This window comes from Oncorhynchus mykiss, chromosome 10 (genome assembly GCF_013265735.2).
Source record: "Oncorhynchus mykiss isolate Arlee chromosome 10, USDA_OmykA_1.1, whole genome shotgun sequence".
In the NCBI taxonomy this organism is placed as follows: Eukaryota; Metazoa; Chordata; class Actinopteri; order Salmoniformes; family Salmonidae; genus Oncorhynchus; species Oncorhynchus mykiss.
Genome location: NC_048574.1, coordinates 19,376,881 through 19,396,468, shown reverse-complemented (window position 1 = coordinate 19,396,468; position 19,588 = coordinate 19,376,881). Strand labels below are relative to the sequence as shown.

The window sequence follows — 19,588 nt, the reverse complement described above, 5'->3', positions numbered from 1 at the left end:
TATATATATATATATATATATATATATATATAAACCGTTGACTGGTGTAAACATGCTCCAGGATGTTTTTATCTTGTCATATTTCATTGTTAACGGCACAAACTGCTCATACTCGCTTATCTAAATCCCATATCCCTCAAAAACATATTCTGTTACCACATCACCCATGTCTGCATTGCATTCCAAAAGGCACCCTATTTCCTTTATAGTGCAGTACTTTTGACCAGGGCCCGTGAGACTTGTCAATAGTAGTGTACAATATAGGTAAAAGGGTACCATTTGGGATGCACACATACTTCTAACACCATCTGGACCTTTCATTTCCATGACCCTTAGTGAACTAATAATTAATCAGAACAAGCCCACTTTATTAATGATGTATGACGTGCACCATTCAAATCTGAGGTAACCCCTTGAATAGGCATTACCTAATGAGACCATCAAAGCTAAACACATGCACATGATGTCAATATTTGATTCTATTCCACCACCATGGGTGCATCTCGTGTGTTTCCTTGATTCCTCTTTCTTAGCCGCCTCCTTGAACTGTGTTGGAGGCGAGGACGTGAGGAATCAATTAAAAACTATTGAGATTTTACCTCCATGATCCCTTGGCAACTGCAGAGTTAATGGGTGATATTTAAAGGGCTGGTCGTGGATCCCTCCCCCAGGTTTCATACAGGTTGTATTCACTCGTTCTGGATCTGCAGCATATCAACAGGCAGGAGAGGTTTGCTTCTGACAGTGACTGACGGAAGTATGTAAGTCTAGTTTCGTTAGATTCTTTGCAAGATGAATTCGCATTGAGATACTTTTGATCTTGATATTATTTTTTTGCTACAGGAGTGCATTTATATTTCAATGTGTTATGTAGCAACTGGTTGACAGGAAAATTGTAGTATTTATCTATATTCATCTATTAATTAATTTATTGAAAGTATATGCAATTAATATTTAAATTATGATAAATAAGGTTACTTTTACTTGCTTTTCATGGTAATGATCCAGCATGAATGTAATACATGGAATGGATAAATAGCTGCTCTGAATTAATTTTATCCTAGACATCAACATTTGTATTTCCTTCTGTACCTGCATACTTATTCTCAACCCCACGGTACACCACAATGATATGAAATTAATTGTAGACCGGTGAGCGTGGTACCAACGATCCACATGAGTAAAGTACAACTGTTATTTGTGCCTTTCTCAGTTCCCATTTCATTTTTTTACAGAGTGAGGTACAAGGTCACTATGGGTACCAGCTCCTCATCATACGCCCCCAAGACAGTCTACCTAGATGTGGATGGGAAAATGCAGAAGGTGAGTGAGACCAGCGATCTGTATATAATGACAAGATGCTCATGTTCCAAAGGCGGGGAGGCAGGCGACAAGCTTAGGTCCCAAATAAGCTCATAAAAACACATTGCGCTTATTTTTGACAGATTTTGGCAAGAGTGAAACCTCTTGCCTCTTCCTCTTTGGCGAGACTGAGTGACACAACTTATGATCCTGGTACACCAGCTGCCATTATCAGTTCATTACAGCTGATATAATGCAAATAATATCAACAACAATGACATGCATGTTTTTAAGGAATTATATAACACTTTATAAGGAGGAGCTTTAAGTAGTGTAACTGAATCGAAGGGATGGATGCTTGAGGTACATCAATTATATTAATTTGTAATTGTCATGAATGAGGATGGAAAGAAAGTTGAAGGAAAATGTGTTTTATGTTTGATGTTGATTGCATTAGCGGATTTTTAGATGTAGTAAATGTGAAGTAGTTTGAAGGATAGAGCTTACAACTCAAACCACTTGAACTCTCTCTGCCTTACATGTGACCACCTTGTGTTCATCTCCTGTGAAAGTATGGGGGCTTTGGTCAGGTCAAGAGATGCTGAGATAAGACACAGGTGATTCACAGGTGGTTGTGACACAAAGGCAGGTGTAACACCTGGAGTGAACATGCTGTCATCATTATTGATATTCATTCTATTGATTTCAGTTGTTAGGAGTTTACGGGTTATAAATAACATCATTACTTGAGTAGTATTATTTATCTTCAGTATCCCTGAAATACAGAACCAAGGCACTATTAAGTATGAAGATATGCAGTTTGATCAACATCAGTACTATTTGTATCTTTAAATGTTCTTGCCTCTGTTTTTAGGTGATTTTCAGTCGATACTGCAGCCCCTGTGACATCCGAGAACTGCTGTGTTCTTCCTCTAACATAGCCAGGTCAGTGGCACCTCACTGCCCTTTTTCACTCAAACACAAACGCATCTTAATTTGAGCCAGTTAGCTACATCAGGAAAATAATCCTGCAGCAACAGAAAATGTGGATTATAATTAATGGACATTTTGGTTGGGGTTGATACATTTTTTGTAAGGGGAAATCAAGTCTAAAATTTCAAAGTGGAAATTACAAACGTCAGAAGCCTTTTTAATCCTCAAATACACTAGTTTTACATTTCGTCTATTGCAGGACAATTCTCCTGCAACAGGGTGGTCAAATTAAGATCATACATCTGTACACCCTTATGTCCTGCACTTATCAACAATGTTAAATCAATATGCCAACTGTCTAACATTACTTATTATGCTAAAACTCTTGAGTTTGCATTATGGATCTCCTCGCCTTTTGAAGTTTGCATTGTCTGTCCTCAGCTTCAAAGTGTTTTTTTTTACTTACCATTTCCCTTTTCCCCACTTAACATGATGCAGCCTACAATACTTTGATGTATTTAATACTTTGTGGAATACTTTGATTTGTCCTCAGAAATACTGCTATAAGGCTGGTGGACTCGGAGGGAGCGCTGGTCTCCATCGATCCCACAATGCCTACCAACACCCCAAAGTAATGACACGTGTTTTTGGAAACACTATTTTTTACAGTCCGTTGTTTAACCTGGTATTTATTCAGACAATACATTGTGAATATGTAATAAGCTTATATCAGTCATTGGTTTGGTGTAGACATGGTAGCAGGAAGTATACATTATTACCATATTATTTCCTACAATATATACACTACAGTGCAAAAGTTTGGGGTCACTTAGAAATGTCATTTTTTTTTTAAAGAAAAGTTTGAGAAACAGACGCCTCACAAGTCCTCAACTGGCAGATTCATTAAACAGTGAAGAGGTGACTCTGGGATGCGGGCCTTCTAGACAGTGTTCCTCTGTCCTGTGTCTGTGTTCTTTTGCCCATCTTAATATTTTCTTTTTATTGGCCAGTCTGAGATATGGCGTCATCCTTGCAACTCTGCCTAGATGGCCAGCATACCGGAGTTGCCTCTTCGATGTTGAGACTGGTGATTTGCGGGTACTATTTAATGAAGCTCCTAGTTGATGACTAGTGAGGCCTCTCAAACTAGACACTTTAATGTACTTGTCCTCTTGCTCAGTTGTGCACCGGAGCATCCCACTCCTCTTTCTATTCTGGTTAGAGCCAATTTGCTCTGTTCTGTGAAGGGAGTAGTACACAGCGTTGTACGAGATCTTCAGTTTCTTGGCAATTTCTCACATGGAATAGTCTTCATTTCTCAGAACAAGAATAGACTGACGAGTTTCAGAAGAAAGTTCTTTGTTTCTGGCCATTTTGAGCCTGTAATCGAACCCACAAATGCTGATGCTCCAGATACTCAACTAGTCTAAAGAAGGCCAGTTTTATTGCTTCTTTAATCAGAACAACAGTTTTCAGCTGTGCTAACATAATTGCAAAAGGGTTTTCTAATGATAAATTAGCCTTCTAAAATTATACATTTAGATTAGCTAACACAATGTGCCATTGGAACACAGGAGTGATGGTTGCTGATAATGAGCCTCTGTACACCCAATGTAGATATTCCGTTAAAAGAAACAGGTGTTTCCAGCTACAATAGTCATTTGCAACATTAACAACTGTATTTCTGATCAGTTTTATGTTATTTTAATGGACAAAAAAAATGATTTTCTTTCACAAACAAGGACATTTCTAAGTGACCCCAAACTTTTAAACGGTAGTGTATATATTTTCAAATGTAAACAACAACAAAAAATGAACTGGAACAATACTTTAAAGTAATATTGTGACACTGTGTAGGTAAACGTTTTTCCAGATGGTTCAAGCTAAATCACTTAAATTGGAGGGTGGGATACAAGCTGCAATTACTGTGGTTACTGAAATCTGTTGTTGTTTTGTCTCATCGCAGCTCCCAGTACAAGGTAATGCCTCAGTCGACTGGTCAGGTGGGAGGTACGCTACAATACGAAGCATTTGCGAATTCTATAATTTTCACAGTCACACATACAGTAATGGTAAACAGATAATACAGAAACAAAGTCAGAACCACCGATACATATTTTTCCTCCTTTCAGACAAAGAAGACATGTTCCAGAATGTTTTGTCTCAGGTGGCAGAGCAATTTAGCAGGTGATATACAAGTATTACATTTTTATATATTTTAGTCATTTAGCAGAAACTCTTATCCAGAGTGTTTTGTTTAGTATAGTTTATTTGATCAAGTTAGAAATGATATCTGAGAAAATATCTGTGGCCATCGCACCAATTTCTGGATTTGTGTCTCTTTTCATTCATCTGTTCAGTCTAATGTGTTGATTTGATTGATTTTCTTTGTAAGTCAAATTTTTAAGAATGCATACGTGTCCACTGTTGCCTAGGCTCACACAGATTTCTGCTCAATTAAAGGAGCTATGTTTTCCTCCATTTCTGTTTCAGGGCTTTTAGAATCAATGAGTTGAAGACAGAGGTGACCAATAGGCTTGTCATGTTGGAGAAGAGAGTGGAGTGTGAGTGATGGTGTTACTGTATTAACATTGGCACCACTGGCTTTAGTTTGTGGGAATATTCACACCTACACTGTATATACTTTTATATGCAATATAAAAATGGAATATATAAAAAGAATATATCGGTTTTGTTGTGAAATATTTAATACTGTATACATTGACTCTCTGTTGCAGTAGAGGGGCTTAAAATGGTGGAGATTGAGAAGTGTAAGAACGACCTGAGGAAATTACGGGATGAGATGACCTCAAAGGGAGGAGGAAGGTCAGACAACTGCAAATTAACCAAATTATCATATCAGATAGTAGTAATAATAATAATGAATTAAACAGAATCCAGATGTACATGTCTACATTTACAACATTTAAGTTTAAAAGGTCAATGTTGGTGAGGTCAGTGTTGAAAATATTATATAGAAGACACTCAAATCCGTGTTGATTCATTCAAAAGGCCTTTTAAGGGTCCAAAGTAACACATTGTTCAGTACATTTCCCTTTAAGGGGCAATCTGCAATTGCTACATCCATTTTTGGATTGTTAAATTAATGATATCCATTGATTCTGAAAGAATATAACTTATAAATGCCTCATGAGCTAAGTTCAACTGTCCTACCCCATCAGATCCCAAAATATAAGCATGTTTTAATACCTTTTTTGTAAACAATGTAATTGTAAACAAACACTGTATACCCTCAAAACATGGTTCAAACCAGAATTGTTTCCTCGTGGATAGTCAGATAGCGTTTGTTATTCTTTAAACTGCAGATTGTCTAATTAATACTGCATGTGTGGTCTATTATGATTCAAATAAGAGCCTCTTAAAATTGACTAAGCCATATGTTGCCCTTAAATCAGTGTTGATTGAAGGCCCATTACATGAATATGTTCTTATATATTCTTAACTTGTAGGCTTCCGCCCTTCTGTTTTCCCCAATATTGCTTCTTATTATTAGAGTGACTTGTGGTTGCAAATATAGCTTCACAGAGGACGGCAAGAAACTCTCCCCAAGACGAGACGTTCCAAATTACCCAAAGGTAAACAGTTAAAGCATAATAACCAGTACACCTTTTGTTAATGGTGAATAAATGACTTCCATTACTCTTTGCACTATGTCTACAGTATACTCTATCCCAGGAGACCATAGAAGCTCTGAAGAAACCTACATTTGATGTTTGGCATTGGGAGCACAATGAGGTTGGGGATATTTCATGTAGCCTAATTTGGGCAAATATGCATTGCATGTATGTATAAATGTATTTTTATCTGACAAATGATTATTCTTGCTTTGGTACTTTTTCCAAGGCAATCTATAAAGATAGCTAATCAGCGTCTTAGTCCCAATTGCTATGTGTAGCATTAAACATATTCTGATAGTTCTCATTACTGTATTGTGTTTCCAATGTGGAGATGTTAAGCTGTCTGGAGTACATGTATCATGATCTGGGCCTGGTGAAGGAATTTAATATGAACCCCATCACACTGAAACGATGGCTGGTGAGTTAGATCCACACTTGTGAAACCCCTATCTTTACCCATGTAGTCATTAGCCTCGATTTCCATTCTTTATCTCGTGAAAGTAAAAATATGTACACTATTAAAAAAGGCTTGATTTCTTGTTTGTAAGATGTTTTTTGCTTTGTGTTTCAGCTGGGAATCCAGGAGAATTACCGCAACAACCCGTTCCATAACTTCCGCCACTGCTTCTGTGTCAGTCAGATGATGTATGGAATGATCCACCTGTGCAACTTACAAGTGAGAACACACCTCATTGTGTGTGTGTGTGTGTGTGTGTGTGTGTGTGTGTGTGTGTGTGTGTGTGTGTGTGTGTGTGTGTGTGTGTGTGTGTGCGTGTGTGTGTCACTCTGACTCTAGCTGTGTTTCTCAGGAGAGGCTCTCCATGACTGACATGTGCATCCTCATGACAGCTGCCGTGTGTCACGACCTAGATCACCCAGGCTACAACAACACGTAGGTCACATTACATATACCTTTATATATATATACAGTTGAAGGTTTACATACACTTAGGTTGGAGTCATTAAAACTTGTTTTTAAACCACTCCACAAATTTCTAACAAACCTATAGTTTTGGCAAGTCAGTTAGGACATCTACTTTGTGCATGAAACAAGTAATTTTTCCAGCAATTTTTTACAGACAGATTATTTCACTTATAATTCACTGTATCACAATTGCAGTGGGTCAGAAGTTTACATACACTAAGTTGACTGTGCCTTTAAACAGATTGGAAATTCCAGAAAAGGATTTCATTGCTTTAGAAGCTTCTGATATGCTAATTGACATAATTTGAGTCAATTGGAAGTGTATCTGTGGATGTATTTCAAAGCCTACCTTCCAACTCAGTGCCTCTTTGCTTGACATCATTGGTAAATCAGCCAAGACCTCAGGAAAAAAGGTGAGGTATCACGTTTATCTGTACAAACAATAGTACGCAAGTAGAAACACCATGGTACCACGCAGCCGCCATACCACTCAGGAAGGAGACACGTTCTGTCTCCTGGAGATGAACGTACTTTGGTTATGAAAAGCGCAAATCAATCCCAGAACAACAGCAAAGGACGTTGTGAAGATGCTGGAGGAAACAGATACAAAAGTATCTATATTAACAGTAAAATTAGTCCTATATCGACATAACCTGAGTCCTCTCAACAAAGAAGAAACCACTGCTCCAAAACCGCCATAAAAAGCCAGACTACGGTTTGCAACTACACATGGGGACATATCGTACTTTTTGGAGAAATGTCCTCTGGTCTGATGAAACAAAAATAGAACTGTTTGGCCATAATGACCATCGTTATGTTTGGAGGAAAAAGGGGGAGGCTTGCAAGCCGAAGAACACCATCCCAACTGTGAAGCACGGGGGTGGCAGCATCATGTTGTGGGGGTGCTTTGCTGTAGGAGAGACTGGTGCACTTCACAAAACAGATGGCATCATGAGGAAGGACAATTATCAGTCAGGAAGTTAAAGCACGGTCGCAAATGGGTCTTCCAAATGGACAATGACCCCAAGCATACTTCCAAAGTTATGGCTAAAGGACAACAAAGTCAAGGTATTGGAGAGGCCATCACAAGCCCTGATCTCAAACCTATAGAACATTTGTGGGCAGAACTGAAAAAGCGTGTGAGAGCAAGGAGGCCTACAAACCTGACTCAGTTACACCAGCTTTGTCAGGAGGAATGGGCCACTTATTGTGGGAAGCTTGTGGAAGGCTTCCCAAAATGCTTTACCCAAGTTAAACAATTTAAAGGCAATGCTACCAAATACTAATTGAGTGTATGTAAACTTCCGACCCACTAGGAATGTGATGAAATAATTAAAGCTGAAATAAATCATTCTCTCTACTATTATTCTGACATTTCGCATTCTTCAAATAAAGTGGTGATCGTAACTGATCTAAGACAGGAAATGTTTACTAGGATTACATGTCAGGAGTTGTGAAAAACTGAGTTTAAATGTATTTGGCTAAGGTGTATGTTCCGTCTTCAACTGTGTGTATGTGTGTGTATATATATATATATATATATATACACACACACACACACACACACACACACACACACACACACACAGTGGTGAGAACAAGTATTTGATACACTGCCGATTGTGCAGGTTTTCCTACTTACAAAGCATGTCTGTCATTTTTATCATAGGTACACTTCAACTGTGAGAGACGGAATCTAAAACAAAAATCCAGAAAATCACATTATGATTTTTAAGTAATTCATTTGCATTTTATTGCATGACATAAGTATTTGATCACCTACCAACCAGTAAGAATTCCGGCTCTCACAAACCTGTTAGTTTTTCTTTAAGAAGCCCTCCTGTTCTCCACTCATTACCTGTATTAACTGCACCCGTTTGAACTCTTTACCTGTGTAAAAGACACCTGTCCACACACTCAATCAATAAGACTCCAACCTCTGCACAATGGCCAAGACCAGAGAGCTGTGTAAGGACATCAGGGATAAAATTGTAGACCTGCACAAGGCTGGGATGGGCTACAGGACAATAGGCAAGCAGCTTGGTGAGAAGGCAACAACTGTTGGCGCAATTATTAGAAAATGGAAGAAGTTCAAGATGACGGTCAATCACCCTCTGTCTGGGGCTCCATGCAAGATCTCACCTCGTGGGGCATCAATGATCATGAGGAAGGTGAGGGATCAGCCCAGAACTACACGGCAGGACCTGGTCAATTACCTGAAGAGAGCTGGGACCACAGTCTCAAAGAAAACCATTAGTAACATACTACGCCGTCATGGATTAAAATCCTGCAGCGCACGCAAGGTCCCCCTGCTCAAGCCAGCGCTTGTCCAGGCCCATCTGAAGTTTGCCAATGACCATCTGGATGATCCAGAGGAGGAATGGGAGAAGGTCATGTGGTCTGATGAGACAAAAATAGAGCTCTTTGATCTAAACTCCACTCGCTGTGTTTGGAGGAAGAAGAAGGATGAGTACAACCCCAAGAACACTCTCCCAACCGTGAAGCATGGAGGTGGAAACATCATTCTTTGGGGATGCTTTTCTGCAAAGGGGACAGGACGACTGCACCATATTGTAGGGGAGGATGGATGGGGCCATGTATCACGTGATGGCCTTCCCTCAGTAAGAGCATTGAAGATGGGTCGTGGCTGGGTCTTCCAGCATGACAACGACCCGAAACACACAGCCAGGGCAACTAAGGAGTGGCTCCGTAAGAAGCATCTCAAGGTCCTGGAGTGGCCTAGCCAGTCTCCAGACCTGAACCCAATAGAAAGTCTTTGGAGGGAGCTGAAATTCCGTATTGCCCAGCGACAGCCCCGAAACGTGAAGGATCTGGAGAAGGTCTGTATGGAGGAGTGGGCCAAAATCCCTGCTGCAGTGTGTGCAAACCTGGTCAAGAACTACAGGAAACGTATGTTCTCTGTAATTGCAAACACAGGTTTCTGTATCAAATATTAAGTTCTGCTTTTCTGATGTATCAAATACTTATGTCATGCAATAAAATGCAAATTAATTACTTAGAAAATCACGTATGATTTTGGGATTTTTGTTTTAGATTCCGTCTCTCACAGTTGAAGTGTACCTATGATAAAAATTACAGACCTCTACATGCTTTGTAAGTAGGAAAATCGGCAGTGTATCAAATACTTGTTCTCCCCACTGTTTATGTCTATATATAGTACCAGTCAAAAGTTTGGATACACCTACTCATTCATGGCTTTTTCTTTATTTTTACTATTTTCTACATTGTAGCATAGTAGTGAAGAAATAACACGTATGGAATCATGTAGTAACCAAAAAAAATTTAAACAAATCAAAGTATATTTTTCTTCAAAGTAGCCACCCTTTGCCTTGATGCCAGCTTTGAACACTCTTGGCATTCTCTCAACCAGCTTCATGAGGTTGTCACCTGGAATGCATTGCAATTAACAGTTATGCCTTGTTAAAAGTTAATTTGTGGAATTTCTGTCCATCTTTATGAGTTTGAGCAAATCAGTTGTGTTGTGAGAAGGTAGGTGTGGCCCTATTTGGTCAATGACCAAGTCCATATTATGGCAAGAACAGCTCAAATAAGCAAAGAGAAACGTCAGTCCATCATTGATTGAAGACATGAAGGTCAGTCAATACGTAAAATGTGCAGTCGCAAAAACCATCAAGTGCTATGATGAAACTGGCTCTCATGAGGACCGCCAAAGGAAAGGAAGACCCAGAGTTACCTCTGCTGCAGAGGATAAGTTCATTAGAGTTAACTGGCTCTCATTAGGACCGCCAAAGGAAAGGAAGACCCAGAGTTACCTCTGCTGCAGAGGATAAGTTCATTAGAGTTAACTGGCTCTCATGAGGACCGCCAAAGGAAAGGAAGACCCAGAGTTACCTCTGCTGCAGAGGATAAGTTCATTAGAGTTAACTGGCTCTCATTAGGACCGCCAAAGGAAAGGAAGACCCAGAGTTACCTCTGCTGCAGAGGATAAGTTCATTAGAGTTAACTGGCTCTCATGAGGACCGCCAAAGGAAAGGAAGACCCAGAGTTACCTCTGCTGCAGAGGATAAGTTCATTAGAGTTAACTGGCTCTCATGAGGACCGCCAAAGGAAAGGAAGACACAGAGTTACCTCTGCTGCAGAGGATAAGTTATTGGATAAGTTCTTCATTTTTGCAAATGTATAAAAAATCCATACATAAATATCTAATTTACATAAGTATTCACAACCCTGAGTCAATACATGTTAGAATCACCTTTGGCAGAAATTACAGCTGTGAATCTGTCTCTAAGAGCTTTGCACATGTAGATTGTACAATATTTGCACATCTATTATTTAAAAAATTATTCAATTATGTTGAGGCTCAGATTTGGGGAAGGGTGCCAGAACATGTCTGCAACATTAAGGTCCCCAACAATGCAGTGTCCTCCATCATTCTTAAATGGAAGAAGTTTGGAACCACCAAGACTCTTCCGAAAGCTGTCAGCCCAGCCAAACTGAGAAATCAGGGGAGAAGGGCCTTCTTCAGGGAGGCAAAGATGAACGGAGCAAAGTACAGAAAATCCTGGATGAAAACTTACTTATAATAAGAACAGCAATGAAAACAATTAAACTTACTAAATAAGAAAGGGGAGGAGGGAGAGGGGGACCTCAAACTGGAGCAAAGGTTCACCTTCCAACAGGACAACGATCCTCAGCACACTGCCAAGACAATGCAGGAGTGGCTTCGGGACATGTCTCTGAATGTCCTTGAGTGGCCCAGCTAGAGCCCGGACTTAGAAACAGATTTAACATATCTGGAGAGATCTGAATATACTTGTGTGCTAATGCTATGTCCTGTGGCAGGTACCAGATTAACGCTCACACAGAGCTGGCGGTGCGCTACAACGACATCTCGCCCCTGGAGAACCATCACTGTGCCGTGGCCTTCCAGATCATCTCCATGCCAGAGTGTAACATCTTCGCCAACATAGAAACGGAGGCCTTCAAACACCTCAGACAGGTGAGGCACCAGGTTTCTCACAGCAAGGACCTCACTGCAATTTGAATAACACAGCATTTGTGAAGTAGCATGTATTATAGTTCAGAAGCTAAAAATGGGGTTTAGCTAAGTTAGGATAACTATACACTGAGTGAACAAAACATTAGGAACACCTTCCTATTATTTAGTTGTACCCCCTTTTGTCCTCAGAACAGCCTCAATTCATCAGGCATGGGCTGTTCAAGTTGTCGAAAGCATTCCACAGGGATGCTGGCCCATGTTGACTCCAGTGCTTTCCACATTTGTGTCATGTTGGCTGGATGTCTTTTGGGTGGTGGATCATTCTTGATACACACTGGAAACTGTTGAGCATGAAAAACCCAGCCGCGTTGCACTTCTTGACACATTCACACCGGTGCGCCTGGCATCTACTACCATACCCCGTTCAAAGGCACTTAAATATTTTTGTCATTCACCCTATGAATGGCGCACACACACAATCATTGTCTCAATTGTCTCAAGGCTTAAAAATCCTTCTTTAACCTGTCTCTTCCCTTCCTCTATACTGATTTGAAGTGGATTTAACAAGTGACTTTAATAAGGGATCATAGCTCATCTGGATTCACCTGGTCAGTCTAGGTCATGGAAAGAGCAGGTGTTCCTAATGTTTTGTACACTGTGTATAGCCTACCATGAATAGAAACCAACATTATTGTAAAATAAATGGTATTTCACATCACCACCTAAACATAGGGATAGTTTTGCACAGAGGATGGCTTTTGTTTATGATTTTGGCCAGGATTGGTTTCTAGTGTAGTATAATGATATTATTTGTGACCTTGGCAGGCTATCATCACTCTCATCTTAGCCACAGATATGGCCAGACACGGTGAGATACTGGACTCCTTCAAGCAGAACGTGGACAACTTTGACTTCACCAACCACAAGCATGTGACATGTGTATGTATGCAATTACGTATATCCTCAAGTCAAGGTTGTGTCAAATGTATTGCAGAGACTTTGGGGGATGCCCAAACCCGGGTCTAGCAATGGACAACCCAGCACCTTAACGTTAATGCCAAGACGTCTGAACCTCTTTACAAGGTTGTTAGGTGTTACATCCGTTATGATTGAGGATTGTTGTTGCGTCTCTGTGCAGCTAAAGCTGGTGTTGATCAAGTGCTGTGACATCTCCAATGAGGTGAGACCCACGGAGGTGGCCGAGCCCTGGCTAGACTGCCTGCTGGAGGAATACTTTATGCAGGTGAGTTACTGCTTTTTTGTGAAGAAAAAGTATAGTCTTGACTAATCTCGGTCACAGAACAAAAATTGTGCAAATAGTTCTGGGGGGGAGACAAGAGTAGCAAAGTCTCCACCCCTCCAAATGAAAACTCTCAGCCAGTTTCGGGCATGTCTATGGGACAAATGTCCCTTCCCCTTCCAAAATGTGAGAGCCTGTGAAATTCAGATTTGTCCAAACGATTAGTGACAAAACAGTTGTGTACTGGAACAAAGTTCTCATTAGTCGTTGAATCCCACAGTCTGTCAACAGATGTTACTACCATTTATGGTACGTGTATTTGTCAACGATAGATGTCCACGAGTCTTGACCAACCTTTAATGTTGCAAGGAAGTATTTTCACCTTAAAGATATTTACATTTCTTATCTCATGAAATCACACAAATCCTTGGTTTAAGGCAAACTATATATGCATTTGCCAATGGGTGTGGGGAGGTGTGCCTCTTTCTTTCCAATGAGGAAAGAAGCAAATGTTCTGTATAGGCTTTCATTATCTGTTTTTGTGTTCAGAGTGACAGAGAGAAATCTGAGGGTCTCCCAGTAGCTCCGTTCATGGATCGGGACAAAGTGACCAAACCCACCGCTCAGATTGGCTTCATCAAATTCGTCCTCATTCCCATGTTTGAGACTGTTATGAAGGTGTGTTTCTGTTCCCGAGTGAGCCTGTGACTGAGATCCAGAGTGAGATTCAACAATCCAAAATGTTTGCCAACAAAAATGTATGCTATAACACCGTGGGGCGGTTTCCTGGACAGGGGTTCAAACTTTAGAACCCAGTTCCTACATTTGAATATAAAAATACATTTTATCAAACAAAACTATGCTACATTTTCTCTCTGGGACCCTCAGGGTGACAAATCAGAGCAAGATCACTGAATGTAAGTACATTATTTACCTTCAGAGGTGAATGTATCAAACCAGTTGCCGTGATACTAGTTTTTTGTTGTTGTGCACTCTCCTCAAACAATAGCATAGTATTTTTTCACTGTAATAGCAACTGTAAATTGGACAGTGCAGCTAGATTAAGAAGAATTTAAGCTTTCTGCCCATGTAAGACATGTCTATGTCCTGGGAAATGTTCTTGTTACTTACAACAACATGCTAATCACATTAGCGCACATTAGCTCAACCTTCCCGGTAGAGGTTAATCTATGGATGTAAATCAGTGGTGGCAGGTGACTTAAAACAATTTTTTTGTAGGATAATGGATGAAAACTATTTTGGGACAAAAAGCTAATGGGATGACAAACTTTCATGTTCTGAGCCACTCTTAAATGACTACATCTAAATGTGTGTCCTAGCTTTTTCCCCAGATTGAGGAGATTATGGTGCAGCCTTTGCGGGATTCTCGAGACCACTATGAAGAACTTAAACAGATTGACGATGCCATGACTGAGGTAAAACCCTTCTCCTCACACCTCGTTGACCTCAAGAATCGAGGTAAATTTCATTTACGTTGTATGTTAAAAATAAATGGAACAAACATGGAATACATTATGGCTGACTCATTATACAGACTCTTGAGAAGAAAAAAACAATAGAGAACATGGGCATTTGTAGTTAAAATTGTGTTTAATTATTTTCCTGAATTGACTGAAGTTAAGCTGAATGTGTCATGGCCATTGAAAATGGGGGTCCTTTTATAAATTTGTTTGCTGAAAATACAAAATAAATGTTTCTTCAATGCATAATTAACTCAAAGATATCGAATTTGGCCATCAGTTCCCCCTTGAAAAAATTAAGTGCATGACACCTCTGCCTCATCATTGCTTTCCTTTTATTGTGTGTAGATGCGGTATGTCCTGTTACAAGGCACTACTACAGCAGCGTAGTGATGATAATAACTGGCTCAGGGGTGAAGTTTCCCCTATGTGCAGATCGAGACTCAGCTTCCTCAAACCTAACCTTAGCACCAGTGGGGAAACTTTTAAACTGACCCAAGATCAGCGGCTAGGGGTAACTTCACCCAATAACTGTGGCCTTGGTCCTTAGACTATCTACCAGCTTTATTACTCTATAAAATCCCTCCACCGCCATCTTGTGTTAACATAAAGGTGTCTTTTGTTCTACAAGGCACAGAAGAAAAAAACTGAGAGCAAGTCATTAGGAGGAGAGAAGAAATAAGCTTTTCCTGCAAACTCATTGGTGCCTTGTAAGTTTAAACGTTAGATAGATGTGACGTGCCCTCCTCTTTCACTCTCTGACCAAACTTTATCCCACTAATGATGTAGTTTACATTTATCCCAACATGAACAGGATATTTAGAGGGGGACCTGATCCTAAATTAACACTTCTACTCTGAGACATGCAGCCCATACAGCATTGGCAGGCTCTAGACTGGTTTCAATAGTAAGTGTCATGTGCCATCTAGTGGTCATACCAGTGTTACCATATGGTTTATTAGGCTTCAGATTAAATAAATGTATGAACTTCACAGGCTTGTGAAAGTGCAAAGGGATTTTGATGCTGCTTTACAATAAATATTGAGGGTCTTATTCTGCTGACATGATGATCGATGCTTGACATCCATTTGACAAATAAACATTCTCGCTCTTATCCATAATAATCTTGTCAGGTAAACCAGAGTAGGCACATTTGCTATTGAACTGAACTTTTTTTTTTTACAAAACTATCAGTAGAGTTTCAAAATGCAATGGAAACACATTGAACTTCAGATTTGTATTCGCTACATGAAAATGGCTTTTTGTGTCACCACGGAAAGCCAAAACCCCTGCTCATGCAAACCTGGTGATTAGCCCTGTGTAGATTATATTTTCAACCAGAAACTATCAGGAAATAACACTGATGTATGTTTTTCCAATGAGGAAACCAATGTTTGTTTATTCAGCTCTTGTACAATATGATACACAACAAATGTAATTTTGACTGCACTGGGCCTTTAAATCAACTCATGTTACATAGCAGTATTGCTGATTTATCATATGATTGATATTGTTATGACATTCTATAAAAGGTCAAGCTTTTATACTAACTATTTTAGAAGGCATATTGACATGGCTGTTCTATTGTAGAGAAGTGTGTGTGTGTGTGTAATAGGTCTACCTCACCCCACCCCCCTCTTTTGACACCTAGTTCTGTGTGACCTTTGGTACTATCTCCAGCAGTTGCATATTATGCAATCTTTTCCACTTATCCTGTTCTCCTCATTTGACCCTTGACCTGAAGTAGAAATAATCCAGGATCACAACTCTGTAGGCTGAGATCTGTTGTGTCCTAATCATGTACTTTCCTCCCCCTTGAATTTAATGTTTTGATATGTCAGCGGTGGCTGGTGTCACTTTAAATCGAAGGACATGTTCATTGTAATGGCTAACATTCCATTCAAGCCATTGCTATGAGCCGTCTTCCCTTTACCAACCTCCACTGTTAAATGTATTATCTGTATATTAATCGGCCTTTGAATAAGATCCCATTGATGGATGGCTATGTCGATAACACCTCACTTTACAATGTAGATCTTCTGTTGTTCATAATGATAGTCTTATCACACAATAACCCTCGTTCCCAATTAACTGGTTATGCCCACCTCTGTTTTCTGGCTTTAGAGACCTCGGATGGTGTTTCCATTCCGAGGGGGGAGCAAGGCGTCTGCCTGAGCCTGAGCAACCGTCTTGGCTTGGTTTTGGCCATAGAAAGGGAGACTCCTCCCCTAATACCACAACTTCCTGTAGTTATATAGTTATGTAGCCAGCCCAGGCAAGTAGGGTGGAGAAAAAATACAAATTAACCAATCAGCACCTTCCCTCTCTCCTTAGCCCCTCCCAACATAAAGTGAGAAGAGGAGAGAAGACGGCAGTGATATTGTTTGACCTTATGGGTGGCAACACTGGGGCTGGTTTTGTTTCTTCTTGTTACTTTTGCACAAGGTTTTCTTTTGGTAGAGAAGGATGAAACATTTAGGGACAAATATGAAGAGATTGTGTCTTCTAAATTAGTATGCGAGGTAGGTTAAATAATAGTATTTATAATATGGATAGTATTTACAATGGGCTTTTCATTGTATGGGGCTAACGTGTACTGTACCTCAGCCACCTTATGGGAATTTTAAAGACAAAGTTGGAGATTAGGGACATATAGCAGGTCGGAAGTATTTTAAGTTAGCCAGTTTTGTAGAAACCACTACATGATTTACAGTGAAGGGACAAATACATTTCTACCAGTGTATATTTTGACACGTGCGTGTATGACTTTGCAAATAAAATAAAATTGCAATACTTATTGGCCGATCATCTCGAAGATGTCTTTATTTTAAACTTGCGTCTCCTGAGAAACTGGAGAGGTCACTGTGTGACAACTATTACACTACATTTTATTTCTCCACCTGCTGGTTATTTGGGACACCTTTTCCGTTCTGAGGCCTAACTTATACCTTTTTTCACACTAGTTTTCCTCTTTAAAAGAAGTTATCCATCATTATCAACCTGGTCTCTCATATATACTATACACACAAACACCCAGAAGCAATAGCCAGCTGCAAAACATTCACAATGTTTTTTTTCTTGAGAGATGTTCAGGGGGCCAGAACATAAATACAAATAATAATGCAGACTGAAAATTGACCTCAAGACGCCCAAAAAAGATAACATTTGACTAAAACATAATTTCAAACCTTGCTTAAATTTGTATACCATCACATAAATCCAATCAATATCCAATTAAATTGTATTTGTCACATGCTTCGTAAACAACAGGTGTAGACTAACAATGCAGAAAGAAAGAAAAATAGAGAAATAATAGAATTCTAAAATGACACTAAATAGTAAAAGTTCTAATAATATACAATGAGTAACGATAACTTGGCCTAACACTGTAGTGTTTTCACGATACCAACCTTGTATTAATGATACAATACCAGGCCAAAGAAATAATAGAAAAGTAACAACACTTAATGATATGCTATGAGTAATGATAACGTCGCTATACACTCACGATATCTCTTTATTATGCGTAGGAATACTTCGTAACAGATTTCCAAAATTAAAAGGACTGGTAGTTGATTTGCTGGTGTTTTTAGTCTTTTATGTCCAACAATTAATTGTTTTTTTTAAACCCTTTATTTCGTTTATTGTATTTTTTGCACAGAAAATTTGGGGTGCCACATACAATTACCTGGGGGCTGCTCGTTGGGGAACCCTGCCCTATATGATGATGATAATAGCACTACTATGAAGAATCTGTGAAACAGATTTCAGGTTCTGTCGCCGTCCTGGTCGGCCTCGTCAATGTGGAAGACCTAGCCATTGAGGGCGGAGGAGAAGGCGGAGGCCAGGCGCTGGGCCTGGCAGTGCAATGTCTTCTTCGCCTTGCTGTCAGCATCAAGATGACCGGCTCTGAGGGCTGGGCCGTCTGGAGGTGCCTCCCCAGGTGGATTGTACTCCTCAGAGTGCTGGCTGGGGAACACCTTTGTCACACTCTCCATCTCCCTGAGTAAGTCATCTCGCTGCCAGTAAGGCCATCAGAAGGCCAGCAGAAGCCCCAGCAAGGATCAACGCTCGCACATTATCTATGGAAAAAGCAGAAACGGGCAGATAAGGCTACTCTATTTGACCATCATTCCATACACCTAAAGCTGAGTTCAGAGACCTTCTGAGTAAATCTAGACCAATCTCAACTAGCCGGTTTAGATTTTGGAACACTGGAACCTGTTCACATAGAAAATCAGACAAAATCCAAAACTGATCAATCCACATGTTCAATCTTTCTAAACTGAAAAATCGATATTTTACTGTGGATATAGATACTTTTGTACTCGTTTCCTCCAGCATCTTCAAAAAGTATTTTGCTGTTGTTCTGGGATTGATTTTCACTTTTCGCACCATAGTACGTTCATCTCTAGGAGACAGAACGCGTCTCCTTCCTGAGCGGTATGACGGTTGCGTGGTCCCATGGTGTTTATACTTACGTACTATTGTTTGTACAGGTGTTTGGAAATTGCTCCCGATAATGAACCAGACTTGTGGAGGTCTACAATTGTTTTTCTGAGGTCTTGGCTGATTTATTTTGATTTCCCCATGATGTCAAGCAAAGAGGCACTGAGTTTGTAGGTAGGCCTTGAAATACATCCACAGGTATACCTCCAATTGACTATTGCAATCTCCATAGAAAAACAAAGGTCGGTAGAATGTCCTTACTGAAGAGCTTAGTGACTTTCAACGTCATAGGATGCCACATTTTGTCAAATTTCTGCCCTGCTAGAGCTTCCCCGGTCAACTGTAAGTGATGTTATTGTGAAGTGAAAATACCTAGGAGCAACAACGGCTCAGCTGCGAAGTAGTAGGCCACACAAAGTCACAGAACGGGACCGGCTAGTGCTGAAGCGCATGGCGCGTAAAAATTGTCTGTCCTTGGTTGCAACAATCACTACTGAGTTCCAAACTGCCTCTGGAAGCAATGTCAGCAGCTCAATAACTGTTCCTCAGGAGCTTCATGTAATGGGTTCCCATGGCCAAGCAGTCGCACACAAGCCTAAGATCACAATGCGCAATGCCAGCGTTGGCTGGAGTGGTGTA

At 40.1% G+C, this 19,588-nt stretch overlaps 1 protein-coding gene across 7 annotated transcripts; it reads left to right on the top strand.

Moving 5' to 3' along the window:
- The first annotated feature begins 100 nt into the window (after positions 1–100).
- LOC110533453 (high affinity cGMP-specific 3',5'-cyclic phosphodiesterase 9A) lies at positions 101–17,303 on the top strand. Of its 7 annotated transcripts, none has more exons than XM_036989846.1 (19): positions 1,015–1,323; positions 2,177–2,247; positions 2,789–2,866; positions 4,202–4,245; positions 4,368–4,422; positions 4,729–4,799; positions 4,974–5,061; positions 5,750–5,831; positions 5,917–5,991; positions 6,205–6,291; positions 6,445–6,549; positions 6,683–6,765; positions 11,623–11,779; positions 12,605–12,718; positions 12,918–13,022; positions 13,569–13,697; positions 14,360–14,455; positions 15,132–15,210; positions 16,835–17,303. In XM_036989846.1, the coding sequence occupies exons 1-18, from the start codon at positions 1,177–1,179 to the stop codon at positions 15,180–15,182; spliced, it is 1,638 nt and encodes a 545-aa protein (XP_036845741.1). In that variant the 5' UTR covers positions 1,015–1,176; the 3' UTR covers positions 15,183–15,210; positions 16,835–17,303. The 7 variants fall into 7 exon arrangements, with proteins under 7 accessions (XP_021473349.2, XP_036845741.1, XP_036845739.1 ...); XM_036989844.1 differs by having other exon boundaries at positions 16,625–17,303; XM_021617674.2 differs by adding an exon at positions 101–761 and having other exon boundaries at positions 1,236–1,323; positions 14,360–17,303.
- The last annotated feature ends 2,285 nt before the right edge of the window (positions 17,304–19,588 follow it).

Coding starts and splice junctions, on each gene's coding strand:
- LOC110533453 (XM_021617675.2), top strand. CDS start 1,177: ATGAGTAAAGTACAACTGTTATTTGTGCCTTTCTCAGTTCCCATTTCA. Junction 2,867..4,201: donor ATGCCTACCAACACCCCAAA/GTAATGACACGT, acceptor GTCTCATCGCAG/CTCCCAGTACAAGGTAATGC. Junction 4,423..4,728: donor GTGGCAGAGCAATTTAGCAG/GTGATATACAAG, acceptor TTTCTGTTTCAG/GGCTTTTAGAATCAATGAGT.